The 22,877-nt window shown below is 38.6% G+C and overlaps 1 protein-coding gene across 5 annotated transcripts in view; it reads left to right on the plus strand.

The window, feature by feature from the left end:
• The first annotated feature begins 4,670 nt into the window (after positions 1 to 4,670).
• ATP11B (ATPase phospholipid transporting 11B (putative)) overlaps positions 4,671 to 22,877 on the plus strand; it is a 102,157-nt gene continuing 83,950 nt past the window's right edge. The window contains exon 1 of one of the 5 annotated variants that reach the window (XM_036017740.1): positions 4,671 to 4,989. In XM_036017740.1, coding sequence (XP_035873633.1) covers positions 4,963 to 4,989 — 27 coding nt within the window. In that variant the 5' untranslated portion in view covers positions 4,671 to 4,962. The remainder of the gene's footprint in view (positions 4,990 to 22,877) is intronic. The other 4 variants (XM_036017741.1, XM_036017739.1, XM_028503405.2 and 1 more) reach the window with 4 other exon arrangements.

The following is a 22,877-nucleotide window of genomic DNA, read 5'->3' on the forward strand; positions in this document are numbered from 1 at the left end:
CATTATTTGTGCCAGACCCTGTATTTAACCTCAAGCAACAAAACTTCCTCATGACGTCCATCAGATAAAGTATTACAAAACTAACGCCTCTAGATGGCTAAATAATTTGACTTATTATGTAGCAGAAGTAACCCAAAGTTGGTTGTGTTAGAGACTATTAAACGCAGTTTCGGTTTTGCTGCAGCTGCTCTGAGGCCATAAGTCTTTCTGTCAGTAATTCAACCACAGGCTGTTTAAGCTCCTCCTCTCTAATGACAAGTAAAACTTAAGTCAAAAAAGTATACAAGTTCATTTTTCTGTTTTTTACAAGAGAAGTGATAGAATGCTGTATCTAACTTGTGCAAAAAGTAGTATCAAGTTATTAAAGGGCAAATTAAAAATAAGGCAATAAGAAGGTACAGAATTTATTTATGGTTTACATACATTGCTTGTTAAGGAAAAGACTTTTTATGAATCCTAACCCTCATTGTGTTTTTCAGTTTCAGTTCTGTATAAACATAAATAGCCAAAAATTAAAACTGCATTCGTGTAACTTAGTCCACAACCAGTAACTGTTTGAGAAACTTTCAAGAAAAGCTTCAAAAATGTAAGGTGATAGTGTTCCTAATGAGTTTCTTTACAAGATGATAAAATACATAATTCTGGTCAGTACTAGAAAAGCTTGCCTGCAGTTTGTTGTTTTTTTGCCTCAAGTCTGGTCTGGAAATTCTGGAAGGATAATTAATCAGAAGGAAACCGCTTTTTAAGTAGAATAACATAATCTACTAGATTTATGGTTTTGAGAAAGTGGAAATTTGCCCTTTTAAAAAACTGGAGCAGATTCTAGTGCCCCTCTGATGGCCCTATCACTATAGCAATAATTAAGGCAACAAATTGCCAAGGCTCAGTGTCCTCCAGTCAGACCAGGCCCTGAAGAGTTGTGCCCTGAGTCTGAAGAATGGTGGCCAGTGGTCTTATTGTACAGCTTAGGATCTACTGAAACCATTCAGTATGCTTTGCTTCATATCACTCTGGTATTCCTGAACTAGGTATTTCCCCCTAACTATTCAGTTATCAACATTAACTTATTAATTCATTTAACAAGTATTGATTACCTTTTAGACACCATGGGTACCATAATGAATGAGCCAGGAATCTTGACTTTTAATAAGCTCACAGTTTGTGCTCTCTATTAATGGTCCAAGATGTTCTGATTAAGAAATACATCCCTCCTTGTTTTGTCTTTGTTTTACCTGAGAATCTCTATTCCACTAAACCAAGAGATGTTCCCCCCACCCCCTGGGAATGAACACATCTCACAAGTATAACTAGCACAATTTGAGTACAAAGAGCCGTATTTACCATTAATTCAGTGCTGTTATGTGATGCTGGCAAACTTACTCTCAAAAGCTCTGCAGTCTCACTTGGAATGCTTTAAGTTTCAGTTTCCTTGTCTATCATGAGTACAACTTTTTAGAACATGCTTTACTTCTGGCTCTCTGCCAGTCCAGCACTTGTGAACTCACTGCTTCACTCTAGCAGTAATCTCCTATCTGACCTTTCTTCTCTATCCAATCCAGCACATAGAATGTCTATGGGGTAACATTCTAATTTCATCCTGTCATTTCTATGCTCAGAAAATTCCACAGATTGCCCATGTTTTGTAAACTCTTGTGACTAGCCAGAAACTCTCTTCATACTATGCCTTGCCTTACTTAAGCCAACCCCACCTCTTATTGTTACAAATTAGTAATTGCACCTCAAACACCCTGAACATTCTTCACTCTTGTTTTTGTTCCTGCAGCTCTTCTGCTGGAAAGCACTCCCCTTCCTCCTCCCACTTTCAGTTCAGTTTAAATTCAGCACATTTCTTCAAAATTCTCCCCAATTGTCTCAATTTTCTGAAATTAGTGACTATTACCAGAGTATTTTTTTAGGACTTAGTCCCATACTGGCCTGGATTGTTATTTAACTGATTCCTCTCTGCAGCTTCTCTTTCCAACTAGATATTCAATCCTACTCAGGGTAAAGGGGCTCACGTTGAAAGTTGCCTTTGTGTCTCCTAGTTTTAGGCAGTCATTATGCATGCATTTGGTGCTCGGTACATTTAAGAAATAGCTGTGGAATGAATGACTGCTGCCTCCAAATACATTTTTCTCGTTTCTTTTACAGCTGGGGGCTGTCTCAGATCTTGTGTATTCCCAAATCAATGCTTTCAAACATTTTCAACCACAACCAATGGAAAGAAATTCTTTTAATGTTGTGACAAAACAATACATATTATGTACACTGTGCAATATATTTATTTATCCTGATTTTTACCGTTTTTTTAAATACCCATCATGACACACTAAATTGATTTGCTCATCACTAAAGGGTTACATAGTATAAAAATAGTTCATGCTCCTTGAATTAATGAGGTACATAATATTGTTCTTGAAAAATACTTTGAACAAAACAGGGCTTTGAATTTTCATTCTGTTCCTGAGAGTTTGAGTTACAATTTTTGTCTTTACAACTGTTTTGAGATCACTTCTTACCATATTCCACCATAGCATTTAGAATCAATTCGTCCCCCCACTCCTCCTTTTTGAGATTTGGGCCTGAGTTAAATAATAACACACAAAGTGTTCTCCAGGTTTCTATTTCTTATGTTGTCCTGACAAAATTTAGTGGCATATAAACAAACATTTTTCAGGCCTAATTTTAATCAGACCACTTGCAGATGAATAAGAGTAGCTATGGTCATATCTTTGTTTCTTCACATATCTTAGGAACTTGCATGAGGCTTGTTGCCTGATCATCCAGAATCTGAATCCCAGCTTTGCCATGAGCTGGTTAACCTGAGCCTGTATTTCCACATCTATATGATAGGAATAATAATATCAACTTCAAAGGACTGAGGGGGCTTAAATTAGATCATGTAAGTACATAAAGAGTTTAGTTCAGGGCCTGGAACACCATGAATGATTATCGGATGACAAGTAAGTAAATGTATCTCAAACTTCCTTTCAGTTTCATAAAGCAAGGTTCAGTCACAAAAACAAAAGAAAGATTATTTTTCTCTTTAAATATCTAGCTTAGCAATTTTCAACCTTTTTCATCTCATGGTACACATAAGCTAATTGCTAAAGTTCTGCAGCACAATGAAGAAGATATTTTTTGCCAAGCTGACAAAAAAAACTGGAATAGGAATAATTTTGATTCATTTACACCAGATGGTTACTGCTGTGTTGGCTATTGTCATTTTCTATATGACGATCTAATGGAAAAGAAGTCAGTGCCCCTGACTAAATAGGCATTGCATGTTTTAGAAATTCCTGTGGCACATTGGTTGAAAATCACTGATCTAGCTAATCTTTGGGATTGGCTTATTTATAATATAAAATTCCACTGCTAGTTTTATAGATCATAAATATCCCAAAGGAAATGCTCTACTTTTGGTGCTAGACAACCATTATATAACAAGAAATGTCTGTTGAAACGATTATTCAGGGGTATCAAACCCATGGTCCATGGGCCACATGTGGCCCAGAATGGCTATGAATGCAGCCTAACACAAAATCGTAAATTTACTTAGAACAATATGAGATTTTTTTCATTAGTATTTGTGTATGTAATGTGTGGCCCAAGGCAAGTTTTCTTCTTCCCCTGTGGCCCAGAGACACCAAAAGGTTGGACACCCTGATAGTCTGTTCAGAAAGTATCTAGCCATGTAATGTGAAAAAGAAACATTTATTGAAGATACAAGAAACATTGTACACAGGATGTATAGTCCCTTTCAAAGTAGCCGCCTTGTGATCTCACACAGTTCTTCCACTCACCATCAGCTCCTCCGTGGTATTTTTCTGAAAAAAATCCCATGGTTGGCACTTCATTTCAGCTTTCCAAAGCAAAGCCGTGTTCCAATTGTTTTTACATCCCCCTTACCTCTGTTTATCCACCCTTATCTGATCTACGTCTTGCTACTTCTGGGTGTTTCTGATTGCAGGAGTTTTGATTGCAGGAGTTTGAACAGTAAACTACTTTCCCATAAAGTGTTTTTCACCCTAACCCGTTCCATTTAACACTGTAAAACACAGCATCTCGTCCATTCTCCCGGAAACACTGGACCACAGTGGACTAGGCACCGAGGAGCTGCAGTCCCTTTCAAAATTGTTTAAAGGAAGTGATCAAGAGTCCCTCAGGTCCAGCTCAGTAGTTTGCTAGAGGGCTGGCGTTAAGCGCTGAAGCTAAAGCCTGAACAGAAGCGGAGACCTCCGGGGATTAACCTGCAGTCACCACTCTCGAGATTGCTGCGGATGAGTGCTGAGGGACTGGAGTGGAGGTGGTGGAACCAAAGGAAGCAAGCACAGAGGCAGAAACAAACCTGCATGCAATAGGAAGTAGAGATAGAGCAGTCAGCCCAAAGCCCCGGACTCCACAGATTTGACCCACAGACGAAACTTAATCCTGCCCCTGAAAGGAGTGGAATGGGGTACAGGATAGGAACTGCGTAAGAGAATCCCCTGCCTTTCCAGGCCCCCCGCTCCTCACCCCCTCCCCCGCCCCGGCACCGCCCACACAGCTGAGCCCAGCACACGCCGGCGACAGAACACGCCAAGTCCCGGGCTCCTCGCAGCTCCTGTCGTCACGTCCGGGGGCGGGCCGGGGCGCCGGGGGCGGGCCCAGGTTGGGCTGGGCAGGGAGGGGGTGGGCCTGTGGCTGTGATTTGGGTGACAACGGTCAATAATGAGAGAAGCTGCGGCGAGGCGGCAGGTTCAGCAGTGCCGGGCGGGGGCGGCGCCCAGCTCGCGCCTGTAAGACCTCGGGGCGGCGCGGCGAGATGGGGACCCGGCGCGGGGAGTGAAGTGGCGGCGGCAGTAGCGGCGAGCGGAACTTCAGCCAGAGGGGCTCTCGCGCTTCCCCCTCTGGCTCGTCGGCCTCCACCTGCAGGTCCACGGTCCCCGCGTCCCGCGGGACCAGGACGGCGACGGCGGGGGCATGTGGCGCTGGGTCCGGCAGCAGCTGGTATGTACCTCTGCCCTGCCACCTCCAGGTCTCCCCCGCGCGGCCTCTTGAGCCCTGGTGGCGGGGAAGGAGCCGCGAGGCCGGGGCACGGGCGGCAGGCTAGGCCTCAGCGGAGGCGGGCGCGGGGCCCGGAGCCGGCGAAGCGCTGCGTGGCCCCGGCGCGCGTGTCGCCTCCGAGCCCGGGGCGCCGAGGCTGGCCGCGGGAGGCGGCCGCTTTCTGCCCGCGCTTCTCGGTTCCTCGCGCCTCCTTTGCAGGTCCTCGGCGGCCGCAGCCGGAGCGTCGTTCCCCCTGAGCAAACAGGGCGAGGGAACGGAGAGGAAAAGAGGCTAGCGTTTCCTGTCTCTAGCAATTTGGGACTCGTCTGAGTGAAGGGGAGGGGGACGATTAGCGTTTAGGTCCCCTCTCGTCCCTGTTTGCAGTTAAGGTCACGGCTCCGTGTGGCGTTGCTTATCAAGAAGGAGACTATCTTGTCTAGTCTAACTCCTCAACGGAAGAAGTGTTACCCAAGGCCTGGGTAAGGGACAGAAAATAGTCCAACACCCCGTTTGGTTTCGGAAAAGATAAGTAGGATAGTTATATCGAACTATGTGTTCCTACCTTGTCCTCACCCCACCTCAGGTGAAACTTTTGGAATGTAGACCTTACCCCCCCCCCCCCGCCCCCCTTTCTCCTGAAGGCAGTGTGAGGGAGACAGGTTTGGAACCAATGGGATACATCTGGGCCGGGGGTGGAGGGCGCGGAGAGAGATTGAGAAGAAGGTGATTTAAGGCTTATCAAAAACGCCACCTTTCTTAGAATTCCGAGAGAAAAAAATCTTTCCTACCTCCTGGCTGCTTCAGCACTAAAACAACAGTGAGAAATTAGGACAAAAATTGCTCCTGGCTGAAGAAATCTTACTCGGTAATGAATCTGTTTCTGGTTGCTGCTTAATTTCTAAATCCTAGTAGTTAAATGCTTCTACAATTAAGTGATTTCATTTATTCATTCAAAAGGTAGTGAAACGAAAGCGATTTTTGTGAGACCAAAGCATTGATAACGCTCCCTGCTCTAGAACAGCATTTTAACGCTTAGACTGAGAAGTGTGTTGGTACAGAGCTAGCCTTCTGTGAAGTCATTTTGCAGTGGGCATTATCCTCTAAAAAATATATAAATAAAGCTAGAACTACCTGCCACTCCCTCAAACAAATGTTGGCTTTCTATTTTTAGCTAATTGTGAATTCATATGTTCCATATATATGTTTTGTTAGGAAACCAAGCTAATGATATCATTATAGTACCATATTGTGGTAAGACGGACTTTGTTGCAGGAAGCCATAGCACAGTAACTTGGAGTTAATTATTACAGGTCTGATCTCATTTTGATTTGCCAGTCGTCATGTATAGAAGGTTTATTTACTTAATGGTGTTTTAGTCAGGTAGGCAGATCATTTTAAAGTGGTTCTGTTAAATGCTTTTCCTAGATCAAGACACCCACTTCTCAGTGTTAACTGTTTTTGCTAACCTGAATTAAATCTTGCTTGTGTAACTCACTCATCTTCAAGACAGGCAATCTGGCAGTGTTTTTTAAAAATGGCTTCAAATGAATGCAACTGAAAAGAAGGGTGGGGAGTTGTATGGTTAATTTATAAGACAACTGCCTTACTGTGTGGTTAACAAGTTGAACAAGTTGCTGTGCATAAAAAATGCTATCACTGGCATTTAGTTGCTCACCTCGCTGGTTTTGTTTTTAAGTTATCAGATCTTCTAAGTATGTAATTAGACCTGTGCCAAGGTAGGACTTTGCACCTCTGATTAACTTTGTACAGTCACTTAAATTATACATTAGCGATAATGGATACACAGAGCAATGAAAGTACATTTTACTATCCCAGTCATAAGCAGCTATTCCAGTTACTCCACCAGGAATTACTCAAAGTCTAGTTTACATTATACTTCCATTTGCTCAATGGATTGAGCCATCCATGTCTTTTAGTAAGAGGTTCATTAAAAAATTGTGATGAATGGGACAGAACTGGGAAGATTAATATGCATATCACAGGGATAGGTTTTTGGAATTCTAAACATACTTTATTCATTATATGATTCCTGCTTTTCAACAATTTATGCTGTCATGCCCTCCAAATTTATAGTCTTTTTTTACAGAAATAATTCATATGCCCTGGTAATTTCTCCCTGATTACAGAAAATGTTTGACTCCTTATCTCCACAAACTGTTTTTACTAGCTAGACTCAGTGAGGAAAATCAGGGGATTGTCAGAAGGTTGATTCCCCACCCACCTCTTGGGGAAGTGGAATGGAAAGAAAAGATTAGAATATCCTTTTTTCTTTAGTTTTTTTTTTTTTTTTCTCTTTTTTGGCTCACAATGCTGAAATTACACTAAGAAAATTTTCTTGATGTCTTTTTGGTGCAATTAGCAAATTATTCATAGTGTACCCATTTCCAGCACCATATTAGGTGTGTTAACTCAGAGATGACAGCACCTTCATTATATTAGTGGAAATGTCATTACCATATTTGCTGTTAAAATGAAAATTCTAATTAAGTAAATTAAAATGCATGGGACTATTAGCTATACCATATTGGACTGCTGAGAGTGGAACATTTTCATTATCACAGAAACTCTACTGGACAGCACTACTTTAGACTTTTAAAGGAAAGTCTTTCCCAATGCATATTTTAGTTGATACATAATATTTATAATGCAGTGTAATGTTGTTTTTAAAGCACTTCCTGTGTGCAGACATTATAATATGCTAAATACTGAGGATATAAATGTAGGTCATTTCATACCAAACGGTTGAATAAATGAATGAGTGTCAGATTTATTTCAGCATCAGTTTGGAAGTACCTGCATTTTTAGCCTTTCTGTTTGCCTTCCTCTCAAGGAATGAAGAGTAGGAAAAGGAAGGAGAGGCTTGTGATGGTGATATTATTTTGGTGTGGCTAAAAAGTTTTACCCAAAGGAGTTAACATTTAAGAACATAGATCTTTGGGTATTTGCTTCTTTTATTTCTATGTTCAGACATATATTCTTAGACACCTAATTTTTCATTTGATTAGGGAGAGTCAAGCAGTAGAGGAATCACAAATGTCTCAGCAGCACTGAAGTAGGGAGCTTGACCAGTTCTTTAAAGAACCTTATGACTGCCATTATTGGCATTAAATGTCCCTTCTATCCCTTTAGCCTGCTTCAGCATGGCCAGAGTGATCTTATTAAATCACAGGTGAGATCATGGAGTTCCTGTGTTTACAGCCTAAGGACTGCCTTCTTGCTCAGAATGAAAACCAAAGTCTCTGTTCGATCTGTGTACTTTCTTCCCCAAACCACTTCTCATTTCCCATCACTCTTCACTCACCTTGCTTTAACCACACTGGCCCTCTTGTAATTCATTGGAAATGTCAGGCCTACAGTACTTAAATCTCAGGATCTTTGCCCTGGCTGTTACTTCTGTGTAGAGTGTTCTTCCTCCAGTTACCTGCTGGCTCCTTTACTCCCCTTCATGTCTGTATTCAGTTGTTACAGGTGAGACCTTTTCTGAACATTCAGTATAAAATGGAACCCTCCCCAAGACTTTCCTATCCCCCTTCCCTGCTTTTTATTTATCTTAGCACTTATAACTATTTAATATATTCTATAATTTTCTTATTTATCTCATCCCATGAAGACTGATTTTGGTCCATTTGTTTTAGTTCTCCACATAACAAAAGCTGTTTCTCAACTCTGCATCCACTTTTAGGTGACATTATTTCTTTCTCATTCATTTATTCATTCATTTACTCAAACATTTGCTAAGCACTTACTCTGTGATAGCATGTTGCTAGGCACTGGAATTACCAAAATGAGTTACTGTCCTAGCTAGTCATCTAGAAGTCTCTTCTTCTTTAATAATTAGATATTTGCATTGTCATTTTTTCCTATTACAAAAGTGTTGCAGTGACTGTTCTTGGTTTATGTTTATGGCTTTTTAAAATTGAAATACTTAGAAGTAGAAATGCTGGGTCATGGTGTATACACATGCTGACTGTTACTAGATATTGCCAAATTATTTTCCAAAACACGAGAGTTCCTCTTTCTCTACATCTTGGTCAACACTTTGTACTGTCAGACTTGAAAAAATTTACCAATCTGATGGGTGTAATTTATATCTCATTTTTTCTAATTTGCATCTTTCTGATTGTTAGTGAGATTCCGGTGTCCTGTATTTTGTTCCTGTGAATAGATTACCCATTTTTCTATTGGGTATTTGTCTTTCCCTTATTAGTTTCTTCTGTAGTCTAGATGTTAATTGTTGTATTTGTTGTAAATATCTTCTTCTAGTCTGTCCCTTATATTTAACTTTGTTGATAGTGTCTTTTTTGGTACAGAAATGTAAAACTTATCTGTAAGTAAATTTATTAGGCAAATGTTTCTGCTTTTTATTACTTATTTAGAAATTCCTATGCCCGGATCAGAAAGCTTTTTTTTTCCATATTTTCTGCAAATTGTCTTAAAATTTAGTTTTTCAACATTTAGGTCCTTACCATATTTGAAATGGATTTTTGTATATGGGATAAAGTAGGTAATTTATTTTCTTCAATATGAAAAGTTATTTTTCCCAGTGGTGTTTTTTGAATGAGCCATCTTTCACCACTGATCTGTGTCATTTGCCTTCTCTGTCATAAGCCAGCATTCTCTTTTACATATCTTGTCTTCTTTCTAGGTCCTCTGTTACTGTTTCATTCATATTTGATCTATTGGTGCACCAATAATACACTGTCTTAATTTTAGTGTGTTTGTGGTAATGTCTTTATAACTGGCTGGGTAGAACCCCTAAACCCATGCCCCCCCCCCACCCCCCCCCCCGTTGAATTACATTGGATCTTTACTCTTCCATATGGTATTTATAATCAATTTGTTTAATTCTGTTGCAAGTCGAGGATTTTGACTGACTTAGCATTGAATTTGTTAAGTTTCTTCTATTCACATTTTCCCCTTTGATGATGTGGAAGGTATGGATTGTGTTTTCATCCTTTATTTTCCAGCTGTGCCTGTATATTGAGTATCTCTATTCACCTGTAAGTAATAAAGGGATTTAGATTTTAAGGCCAATACGTCCTCTCTCAACTTCACATTACTATTATATAATACTTTAGTTTTTTTCTTTTACCAGTTTTATTGAAATATAATTCACATATCATACAATTTACCCATCTGAAGTATTCAATTCAGTTTTTTACATAGAGTTGTGCAGCCATTGCACACTCTAATTGTGGAACATTTTTATACTCTGAAAGAGACTTTCTAAACACTCTCCATGCCTCCAGACCTCTGACCCCGTGCCACAAATCTTTCTTTTTACCCTGGACATTTCCTATAAATGGCACCATAAAATATGTGGTATTTCGTGACTGTCTTTTTCACCTGGCATGTTTTCAAGGGTTATCCATGTTATAGCATGTATCAGTAGTTCTGTTTTTATTGCCAGATAATATTCCATTTTATGGATATACCACATTTTGTTCATTTACCCATTAGTGGATATTTAATTTGCTTCTACCTTTTGACTATTATAAATAACACTGTTTTGACTATTCACGAGCAAGGTTTTGTGTGGATGTTTATTTTCATTTCTGTTAAGGAGTAGAATTACTGAGTTATATGGTAATTCTATTTTTAACTTTGTGAGGAATTGCCTAATTGTTTTCCAAAATGGCTGCACCATTTTACATTCCAGCAATGTATGAGGATTCTTCTTATTCTTGTTAACACTTGCTTTTGTCTATCTTTTGATTATAGCCATTATAGTGAGTGTCAATATAGTGAGTATAGTGATTTACATTCCTCTAATGACTAATGATTTCAAACATCATTTCATGTTCCTTTAAACAGTTTGTTGTATATATATTTTTTGAGAACTGTCTATCCAGATCTTGTTGCCAATTAAAAAAAACAACTTTGAGTTGTAAGAGTTTTTTATATGTTCTGGATACAAAACCCTTATCAGAGACATGGTTTGCAAATGCTTTCTCCCACAGTGTGTGTTGTGGTTCTGCTTCTTTTTAAACTCAAAACATTATCTGACTTTTTAACACTTACTCAGTTTGACTTCCTGCCAAGACTTAGTGATTTCTTTTACTCACCATTGTTTCCTGCATAACATCTCTTCCCTCTAGATTTACTTTTTTTTTTTTTTTTTTTTTTTTTAAGCAAGGCCTTGTTAATGGGTGGTAAACTTTCTTAGGTTTTATGACTTAAAATGTCTTTATTTCACAATTATAATTGGATACTAATTTAGGTAGATACAGAATTCTAGATTAACAATTTCACTCAGCATTTGAAGATACTACTTATTACATTGTTTTCTGGAGTTTAGTATTGCTGATGTAAAAATACACTTTTAATCTAATTACCATTATTTTGTTGATAATCCCTTTTACACCGTTTTTAAGATTATCCATGTTTTTCAACTTTATTGTGTTGTATCATTTTTTTCATACTATTTTTGTTTTTTCTGCTCTTCAATTGTGTTTTCAATCTGAAGGCTCTTATTTCTACAGTTCAGAAAATTTTCAGCCCTTTTTTTTCTTTAAACATTGCTTCTCAGCCTTTAATTTTCTCATCTGGAATGCTTTTTCACATTAACTGGTCCTTGATGGCTCTTAGTTTCCTTTCCACATTTTCCATCTATTTTTCTTATGTGCTGCTTCCAGTGTGAATTTCTTAGTCCTAACTTCCAGTCTGCTAACTCTCTCACCTGGCCTCCAGTCTAGAGCTCATCCTGTCTTCTGTATTTTTGATTTAAATGACTGTTCTCATTTCCAGAATTTATTATTGGACCTCTTTCATTTCTATCTGGTATTGATATATATCTGCCTGATTTGTCTCACTATGGTCTTTTAAAAATAACATTCTATTATCTCTTAGGTTTTTGTATATTTAAAGGTACACAATTTTTTTCCAGCCTCCTTTCAACTGAACCTGACTCTAGGACCCAGGTACAAAGGGGGTGCTATTTATTAATCCTTATTATGCCATGGGAGTTGAACTTCAGGCTGCCTATTTCCAGACCTAGAGTCCCAAAGGGAAAGAGAGCCTTTGGGACTCAGGGTCTGGAATGATTATCAGAAATTATTATCTTAAGCTAGCTAAGTCTTCTTATAGAAGGAAAAAAAGATTTTATCCATTTCTGCTTTTGTGAAGGCAAGGAAGAGTTCAGGGTATGGACTTTTCTAACGTCAATAACTACTTAATGCCCCAGACAGGACTTGAATCCAGAGTTTTTTCAGGGAGTTTAGCACTTGCAGCAGTTTTCCTTGTATGTCTCTCTTTCCCAGTCCTGCCACTTTAAATCTGCCCAAGAGTGAGAGGAGACTACAGAAGGGGTTAGGGGAAGAAATTTCCAGGTTCTCTGGAGGTGGTTCTCTGGAGCTGGGGGTGACAGGTATGTAGAGGAAAAGGAAAAGGGTGATTAAGAGTTCTTTGGCCATTTTCAAGTTGACATAATATTTTAGGTACCATATGAAGTTAGGCCTCGCTTGTACCTTAATGTATATGGCCTCTGAAAAATGTTACCTAACATAAAACACAATACATTTGAGTTCATTTTGAGCTGCATGGCAAATTCTTTGGAAGTTTTTGAAAGTTTAAATTTTTTTCTTCATCTTGAACCATAGGAGCCGCCAAATTACCTTAGAGTTTGAGAAGTTTGTGATGAAATAGAAATTGGAAATGTTTAAAAGAGATAAGATAGTTGTCCATTTATATATATATATTTTTTAGAACATCTGTACAGTAATGAAATTATGCCATACCTCAACTCTTTATTCAGAAGAATGTGTTACATAATTTATCTGTAGGAAAACAAGTGAGTTATCTAATGACTTGTTTCAGTCAGAATTTTGGTTGATAGTTTCATTTTGTACTTCTTAAGAAACTGTAGTTTTTAAAAATGAGGTTTTAGTTGGAGAAGGCCCCTGACTTCTCATTTTGGTATTTCCACAGTACCAAGCCTATTACCTAGCACATGGTCAGTGCCTAATGGTATTTATATACTGAATTAAAAAATTAAATTATAGGATAATGTAACATATGACATACCAAGTGCCATGATATTTCAGAGTAGTCAAATATTTTTACTTAAACTTGGTACAGTGCACAGTATTGAGTCCATTTTTATTAATAAATGCTCGTGTTGCATGTTGGTATTCTGAAATTTCACTTTGAAGAGCCCTTTGCAATGAGTGCAACTGGCAGATAAAGCTTGAGTTCAGGACTTAATCACGTTACCTAGGAAATTATTTTTCACTCTTCTTTTTAAAATATATTTTATTGATTATGCTATTACAGTTGTCCCATTTTCCCCCTTCACTCCCCTCCACCCTGTACACCCTCTCCCACCCACATTCCCCCCTTTAGTTCATGTCCATGTGTCATACTTATAAGTTCTACACTTCCCATACTATTCTTACCCTCCCCCTGTCTATTTGCAACCTACATTCTATGCTACTTATTCTCTGTACCTTTTCCCCCCTCTCTCCTCCTCCCACTCCCCTGTTGCTAACCCTCCATGTGACCTCCATTTCTGTGGTTCTGTTCCTGTTCTAGTTGTTTGCTTAGTTTCTTTTGGTTTTGCTTTAGGTGTGGTTGTTAATAATTGTGAGTTTGCTGTTCTTTTACTATACATGTTTTTTTTATCTTCTTTTCTTAGATAAGTCCCTTTAACATTTCATAAAATAAGGGCTTGGTGATGATGAACTCCTTTAACTTGACCTTATCTGAGAAGCACTTTATCTGCCCTTCCATTCTAAATGAAAGCTTTGCTGGATAGAGTAATCTGGGATATAGGTCCTTGTCTTTCATGACTTGGAATATTTCTTTCCAGCCCCTTCTTGCCTGTAAGGTCTCTTTTGAGAAATCAGCTGACAGTCTGATGGGAACTCCTTTGTAGGTTACTGTCCCCTTATCTCTTGCTGCTTCTAGGATCCTCTCCTTCATTTTTAGCTTGGCTAATGTCATTATGATGTGCCTTGGTGTGTTTCTTCTTGGGTCTAACTTCTTTATGACCCTCTGAGCTTCCTGGATTTCCTGGAAATCTATTTCCTTTGCCATAATGGGGAAGTTCTCCTTTATTATTTGTTCGAATACGTGTTCAATCTGTTGCTTTTCCTCTTCCCTTTCTGGTACCCCTATAATTCAGATGTTGGGACGTTTAAAGATGTCCTGGACGTTCTTAAGCTTCTCCTCGTTTCTTTGGATTCTTATTTCTTCATTATTTCCTGTTTGGTTTTTTTTTTTCTTCCTTCTGGTCCACTCTATTGTTTTGAGTCCCAGTTTCCTTCCCATCACTGTTGGTTCTCCGTGCATCTTCCTTCATCTCTTTTATGGTAACCTACATTTTTTCATGTAATTTGCACCCAAAATCAACCAATTCTGTGAGCTTCCTGATCACCAGTGTTTTGAACTGTGCATCTGATAGGTTAGCTATTTCTTGGTCTCTCAAAAGGATGAGTCCTGGGGGACTGATCTGTTCTTCTATTTGAGCCATCGCTCGCTCTCTTTTTTCTGGTCTGGTCGCTCTTGTTACGGTGAGGGGCGGAGCCTTAGGTGTTCACTGGGACTGGGCACCCCAGTTGCTAGATTGTGACATTGTATGTGGGGGCGGGGGCGGGGGCGGGAGGCAACGATGGCAGTCTCCCCTCTCTCCTGGGATCTCAGTCCCTTCCCTGGGATCCTGGGCTGCGTGCTCCGCCCTGGTCCACAATCACAGCCTCACTGGGTCCACCAGTTGCCACTTGCGTACTCAGGGTCCACCCGCTGTGCGCCCTGGATGGCTTACTCGCTCCCCGTTGCCTTAGGCGCCCAGCTCTCTCTGCACTCCTGCACTCCGTGCGCTGCGACGTGAGCTCCTCTCCACCCCTCCTTCCAGTCTGGATAAACGGGTCTATTTCAACTTCTTGGCTGTCCGACTTCCATTCAGATAAATTCTGTGTCAGTTCTGGGTGTTATTCTGCCTCTAAATTGTTGTTGTTCCAATCTTGGTTGTGCGTGGAGATACGGTGTGTCCACCTATGCCTCCATCTTGCCGGAAGTCTCTTTTTCACTCTTGCATGTCCTACACTATGACGAGAACATAGATATTCTTGCTTGTCGGAGTTCTGCACTATGCTCTTTAATATAAAAGTTCCCAAAAACACTAACAGAGACGTGAGGGAGTTCTTGATTCTTTGCTATTAAAAGACAGGAAGTAGCTCCCAAATTTGTGTTTTCCTATTGAGATTTAAATGTTGTGAAGGAACTTGCCTCTAAACTTACATATGCAGGTGACCCTCAGAATTTGTGGATCCAACTCTGTGTACCACATTAAAGGGCGTTGATGCAGTGCTTACCTGTCAATGTTGATCAGCTTTGTGTCCAACTTAAATTTGCAGAATTGAAAACAAAGAAACTTAGGGATTCATTTGGAGGTAGTGGAAATTCAAATTCTTAAATAAGCATTCAGAGATGCTTTTAAGAATCTTTACAGTTCATAGTCTCCCTAGACTGGCAATTTTAACCAGCATGTGCAAGAATTTTTAAAACATGCAATACCTGACTATTAGGGGCACTAACCTCCTTTTTCCATTAGATTATTAAATAAGAAAATGACAACAGCCAACACAACAATAGCCGTTCCGTGTGAATGAATCAAAACTATACCTGTTTTTTTGTCAGATCAGCAAAAACTATAATGTGTGTTTTGGTGTGCTGCAGAATTGTATTAGTTTGTGTGTGCCAGGAGATGAAGGGGTTGAAAATCCTAGACCACGGGCTCCCTAATGATGATGTTTCCATAGATTGAGATTGTTTTTAGTGGCCTACAACAAAATGAGAAAAACTAGGTACAACACATATTTATGTGTGTGTGTATTTAAATTTATGATGTCCTTGTTTTCGAGGACTGTCTTTATAATTTTTAAAAAATAAACTTTTTAGTCTTAGAATAAGTTTTAGATTTACAGAAAAGTTGCAAAGATAACAGAATTCTTGTACATTCCCCTTACAGTTTCTCGTTAACATCTTAAGTTACTGTGCTCTCTTTGTTAATTTGTTTAATTAATACATTATTATTAATTAAACTCCATAGTTTATCCAGATGTTAGTTTTTCACTAAATGTCTTTTTTCTGGTTTAAAATCCCATTTGGGATAATATTTAGTTGTTATGTGTTCTTGGGCTCAGACAATTTCTCAGACTTGTAAGAAGAATTGTCCTTTAAATCATAGATTATTTACCTTACTTTTTTGTTAATATTCTTATTTGAAGAAAATCAAAAGTTGGCAACTTTATGTCAGTTTCCCAATTTAAAGTTTTTTACTGGTCTGTGAAATTCAAAACATTAGTCAGAACTAATGCCTTTGGCTATCAGAAGTCAATGTGATGACCATCAGCAATTAAAGAGTTTCTAAGTTTCTGAATTATGTTTTATTTTTGTTATATAAGAACTATCTATTAGTACTAAAAAAGTGACTATGAAGCTTAAAATTGATTGAATATTAAATGATCTGATTAGTGACAGAAACCTGAGCATTCGTTAGAGATATGACTTTATGCAGAAAGCCAGAGGAAGAAGACAGGAAATCTATAAACACTCTCAGAGTAACTCTCACTGAATTCAGTTACTCAGTTGATGAATTTGTGAACAATTCATTACAGAGTTGTTTCTTAGAACTACCAATCAGCAAAGGTGATAGTATGTGACTTCAGCTTTCTTCATTTTTTCATTTTTCATGTTCAGATAAAAAAAAATTCTCTCCATTTCAAATGAGGTAGATCCTGTCTATTTCCAAAGTTTTGCCTTACACCTTGGCTCTTGATCATTTTCTTTTTTTCCTTGATCCTCCAATAATTTTTTCTTTCCTATAAATTTATTTTTCTCCTCTCTGCCAGATCCTTCATTTCAAACCTAAAAAATATACTTACGACTTGCTTACACTAAAAATCTTTCACTTGATCCAGCTATTCATAGTAACTCCCTCACCTCCGTCTCGTCGTGTATGTAAGTCCTCAGGACAAACTATTCCCACTTCCCCAATTTCCTCTCCACCCCCATTCATCAACCCATTGTAGCCCTTTTACTTATAATCAAACTGTTACTTGCAAAAGCCACCAACGATTTTCTAATTATTTCCGAAGTCTCTTTTTTTTAGTTGAAATAATTCCTTTCTGCAACTTCTTTCTGCGTTTGTGCCACACCGCTGTTGTTTTTCTTCCTTTCTGGTGAGCTTTCTCCTTTACTTATTTCTTTTCTCCTAAGTGTATCTTCAATAATAGTCCTGAGAATTTCATCTCTTACTCTTGACCTCTTCTTCCGCTGTACACCCCTACCTAATAGGCAGTCTCATGTATACTTGTCTTCAGCTATTATTGTTAATTCCCATCTCAAGTTCGGCCCTCTTTCCTGACCTCCAAACAAACATATTTAGTTGCTTACTAGATATCTGTATTGGTTGTCCCACATTGAAACCAGAAGATGGTTCTAGTTTGACTTTAAATATGTGAGGAGAAGTAGGAAATTAGATGGGATCTAAGGTAAATGAGGCCTAACTCACTAAGGTTTCATTATCTCCAAGTGGCAGGGATTCTCATATATTTTTATTAGCAGTGGTCCTTAGCACACTACAAAAGAACATAGAAAGTGTTGCAGGAGAGAACACAGGAAGAATCCTGAGACATGCTACTGTTGCTGGCCAGTGTCTAGCTCCTGGTTGCCAGGCAACACCTTTTAACACTTAGGTAGCAACTAGGAATGAGCGACCAGAAAGGAAATAAAGGCAGGGCCCTCACTATGACAGTCTAACAAAGAACTTAATACAGGATGCTAGAAGCAAAAGTTCACATGTTGACCCAGTAATCCTGAGCCTGGTCTGATAAGGCTGCCAGGCGTCCGGAACAACACAAGTAAATTATGAAAGTGTTGGGGGGAAGCCCTTGAAAGTCTCTATGTGTATCATCTCCACTAGCTGGGAAAAGGAAAACCTTGACGCTATGTATTCATCCCAAGGCCTAGAAAGGAGAAGGGGAGGGGGACTACAGAGCCCAAAAGAAAAAGCTCATAAACAAGTTTGGTTAACTGCCTGCCTCCAGTCACATAAAAAATGAATGAGCAAATAGAGTCTGAAGCAAGATAAGGATTTCGGCTAACAGACCCCCACCCATACCTACATTTAGGCAGTAATGTCTCCATTGAAAACTGGCACCACCTTTACCTGTCAAATCAAAATGTAACTCCCTCACCCCCATGCCTTCAACTATGTAAGTCCTCAGAATAGAAGGACTTGATCTCTGCACATGACTCTCTTGTGCCTTACTGCCGGAGGGGGTGAGGCTGGCAGTGGGGAGGATGTCAGGCCCTGGCCACCTGGGCCTTTTGCCACCCTGCTCTAGCCACTCTTGCTTTTGCTCTCCCATTCACTGCTAAGCTTTGCTTGCACACTAATAGGCTTGCTGGCCTGTAATTCTTTTCTGCATCTGCAAGAACAAGCCAGTAACAAAAGTACTCAGTGAATACTCTGGTGGGTTGCTAAAGTAAATTCTTTTCATTATATACAGAAGACAGGAATTGCAGATTAGCAGTACAGTTTTAATAGTCACTATACAGGCTAACTGAACTGCTTGCTGAAAAAACTGAAAATACATTCAAGTATCCTTTTCTGTTTTTAAAAAATATCAGTTTGACCCAATGTTGCCAAATAATCACTTCCCTGCTTAAAGTTTAATTTTCAGATCTTCATAGCAGTTTAGGATTTGCTGAGTTCTTTTTTTTAACCTTGTATAAACATGTTTTACTTTCTTCTGAAACATGTTTCTCAGGTTCCCAGCATATAAAATTATTAAGACAATTGTGTTCCTTTCACCCTAGTTTTCTCTACCTTTTGTTTCAATTCTTGTCTGAATAACTAAATAGGATTCACACATCTCTGTTCTTTGACTTCACCATATTTTTTATACCTCAGAATCTTTTATCTAATACATTAGCCTATTTAAATTTGTACTTAGAAATATTTATTATAGTTTCCTGGTTTGAATAATGGCTATACTGCTCTTGGTATGAGCAGCAGCTTCTAATGTGAGTAATTCTCTTACGGACCCAGGGTAGTGAATACTTGTAATATAACTTACATTTGCTTGTATTTTTGCCCGTACAAGCACTTTGTTGCTTTTCATCCTGTCGGACCCAGTATCCCCTGTTTCTAACCAATATTTTATAAATGCCCCTTCCTTTTTATCCTGAAATAAAATTTAACCATATAACCTGCTGATACAAATAACTTGGTTTATTTTATTTTTCATTTAAATTATATTTTATTGTTAATGCTATTATAGTTGTCCTAATTTTCCCACTTTGCCCTTCTCCACTCACCCCTCCACTCCCTCAGGCAACCCCCACACAGTAGTCCATGTCCATGGGTCCATGGGTCATGCATATATGTTCTTTGGCTAATTCCTTCACCATCTTTCAACCAGCCTCACCTCCTCACTCTCCTCTTACAAGCTATCTTTTTGTTCCATGCTTCTATGCTTGTGATTCTATTTTGCTTGCTAGCTTATTTTGTTCATTAGATGCCACCTATAGGTGAGATCATATGGTATTTGCCTTTCACTGACTGTCTTATTTCACTTAGCATAATAGGCCTATCCATGCTGTCACAAAAGGTAGGAGTTCCCTTTTTACTGCTGTGTAGTATTCTATTGTGTAAATGTACCACAATTTTTTTATCCAATGAGTAGATAAATAACTTGTTTTTTAAAAAAGTCAACATTATCAATGCCCAAAACTACTTGTGAGAGGTTTGACTATGACTTTCGTGTAGTCATTTCTGCTTTTTATATTGTATATAAGGTCAAATTTTAATAAATTCCAAGTCATACCCCATTTGTTATTTGGTAGTCTCTAGAATATGTATACATGCCAGTTTTGCCTCAGTTTTTGAAAAATGAAATTATTCTAAAAAAAATCAGTGTAGTTGATTGACTTGTTGGTTCTTTTTATAGTCTTGTGAAGTTTTCTCGGTGACACTAGAAGTTTTGGGCAGTGGTAAGGAACATGTCCTCTTATACCCACCTAAGTTTAAGGACACTGTCATCATTATGCTCTATGAGATGAAACTTAATAAATTGGAAATTTTACAGGTCAGATATGAATGTTGGCAGGATCAAATCATTTGGACTTTATGCCCAAACAAATAGGGCTCAGGGGAAGTACATTTCTTCTTCTTTTTTTATTTTTTAATGTTTTACAGTTGTTCCAATTATTTCCCCCTTTTCCCCCACTTCCTTAGTCAGTCCCCACCCCATTGTTCATGTCCATGGGTCCTTCACACGTTTCTTGACTAATCCCTTCACCTTCTTTCAGATAGTCCCCCCTTCCTCCCCGAAGTACATTTCTAGGGAAGAGTCAGTGCACCATCTACCCCATCCCCTGAGAGAAGCCAAAAAGTATCCCTTTAATGGGCCTCCATTGTCCCTGGCCAGTGTGTGATCTTGTTCTTGTCGCAGGGACTCTCCCCAGGACTTCTTGAGCCTCCTTGTTTATAGAGCTTCTTGTTGATCTAGGTGCTTGTTCTTCTCTGTAATAAAGCTTCTCTCATTCTAAAATAAAGATAACATTATGTATGAGATTTTTAAAAAGTCAACATTAAAGCTCTGGTTGTCATGTAAAGAAAAAATAAATACATTTATATTAAGTAATGTCTGTTTCGGTATGTGAGTTCTCCCACTAGACATAATAAGTTGCTATAATCATGTGAATGCACGGCTATTAATGCAGATTGCTGAACATGTAATGTTTTAGTGACTCAAGTCCAAGTGACATTTCCATTGGCAATGCAGTTTTCTGAAAGAGTGAACCACTCTTCATAAAGTTCTAACAAAACAAAGTATGTCTTCAATTTGCATGGTAGTTGCATTCCTGAAAAATTCATAAATTCATACAAAATATTTTGTGTTTATATTTAAATAGGGAGTCCATATTATTCTAAAGATGTTTTTACCAACATGAGTATCAGGCATGGCATTTGATAGTTGTCAGGTTCACAGGACATTTCTTCGTTGTAAGGACTCTACAATGCATTGCTGACTGTCCCATATCTCTGCCCACCCCACTAACAAAATGCCAGTAGACACCCCCCTCTCAGTGATTGTGAAATTATTACCAACCTTATTTCTTTTGTTTTAAATATTTTATTGATTATGCTATTATAGTTGTCCCATTTCTTTTCTCCCCTTTATTCTACTCTGTTCTGAACCCTCCTCCCACCAGCATCCCCCCCCCAACCTTAATTTGTGTCCATGGATGATACATATAAGCTCTTTGGCTTCTCCATTCCCTATACTATTCTTAACCTCCCCTTGGCTGCCTGACTCTGCCCCACCTACCGGTCTGGATGAATGTGTCAACTTTAACTCCTTGGTTGTTAGACTTCCATACAGTTCAATTTTCTGTCAGTTCTGGTTGTTTTTTGTTTTTAAATTGTTGTTGTCCTTATTTTGGTTGTGTGAGGAGGCACAGTGTGTCTACCTATGCCTCCATCTTGGCCGGAAGTCCTTGAAATTTTGTTCTTTATTCCATTCTGGTTGAATGTTTATTTCTTCTTCCTCCAAATTGTTATTTGAGTCCCAGTTTCCTTCCCATCACTTTTGATTCCCTATACATTTTTCTTTATTTCACTTTGCATAGCCTTTACTTTTTCCTCTATTTAGTGACCATATTCACCCATTTCTGTGAGCATCCTGAATACCAGTGTTTTGAATGCTACATCTGATAGGTTGGCTATCTCTTCATTGCTTAGTTCTGTTTTGGAGCTTTGATCTGTTTTTTCATTTGGGCCTACCAGCTTTATTTCTGAAATGATTCCTGGAAGCCAGCCTGCCTGCCTGCCTGCCTTCCTTCCTTCCTTCCTTCCTTCCTTTAAGCTTATTCCCAAAAGGAATTTTGACTTTGAGGCATATAATCTCTTAGCTGTAAGAGAGAACTGTTATATATAGTTCTCTCAATGAGGATAGGAAATCACACTTAAGCAACCAATCAGGAAACAGTAGGTGAGTAGGAAAACCTGTAGAGCAAAGTATGTGATCATTCAAAAATACTATTTCAGTAACAGTATTATTTAAATTGATTTGCTAAATATAAATGCTTGGTATTACATTGTACCTGTTGTAACAGGAAAGGTATACATTTTTATTCTACATAAAAGCAAGAGTCTTACGGACTAATTATAATGTTTATAATTATGTCAAGATGAAAGGTAGGTTGTCTGTGTTGTATAAGTAGATCTGATAGGTGCAAGATTGTTGGGTTTTGTTATTGCTGCTGCTGTGGTTATTTTATAGCAGTTTCTTGGTTCAGGCATTCTTCGAAACAGGCTTCCTATTTTAAAAATTGATAGGTCAAAGCATGTGACCTAAATAAAGCTTCAGTTCATTTGTTTTAATGATAATGCTATTGCTTTCTTCACTCTGAAGCTTTTTTCTCTTTTTTTTTTTAGATTTTATTTTATTTTTTATCCTCACCTGAGGACATTATTTTATTGCAGAGAGAGAGAGAGAGAGAAACATCAATATAAGAAACACCGACTTGGTTGCCTTCTTGTACATGCCCCAACTGGGAACTGAACCCATGGCCCTTTGGTCTACGGGATGATGCTCCAACTAAGCCATGCCAGCCAGGGCTAAAGCTTTTTTTATTGTTATTTTGAAGGGTTTTTTTTTTAAAGTTTGAAATTTTTTCTGTTATGGAGGAATTAGATTACATATAAGAATAAGAAGCACAAATTTGCATTGATCACTGTGAACTCTAAAGATGATGTTTTTCTTAAAGAAATTGTGACAATATTTAATTGTAGAACTAAAATTAAATAGCTTAGCTCTTTT

The sequence above is a fragment of the Phyllostomus discolor genome, chromosome 2, assembly GCF_004126475.2.
Source record: "Phyllostomus discolor isolate MPI-MPIP mPhyDis1 chromosome 2, mPhyDis1.pri.v3, whole genome shotgun sequence".
Taxonomy (NCBI): Eukaryota; Metazoa; Chordata; class Mammalia; order Chiroptera; family Phyllostomidae; genus Phyllostomus; species Phyllostomus discolor.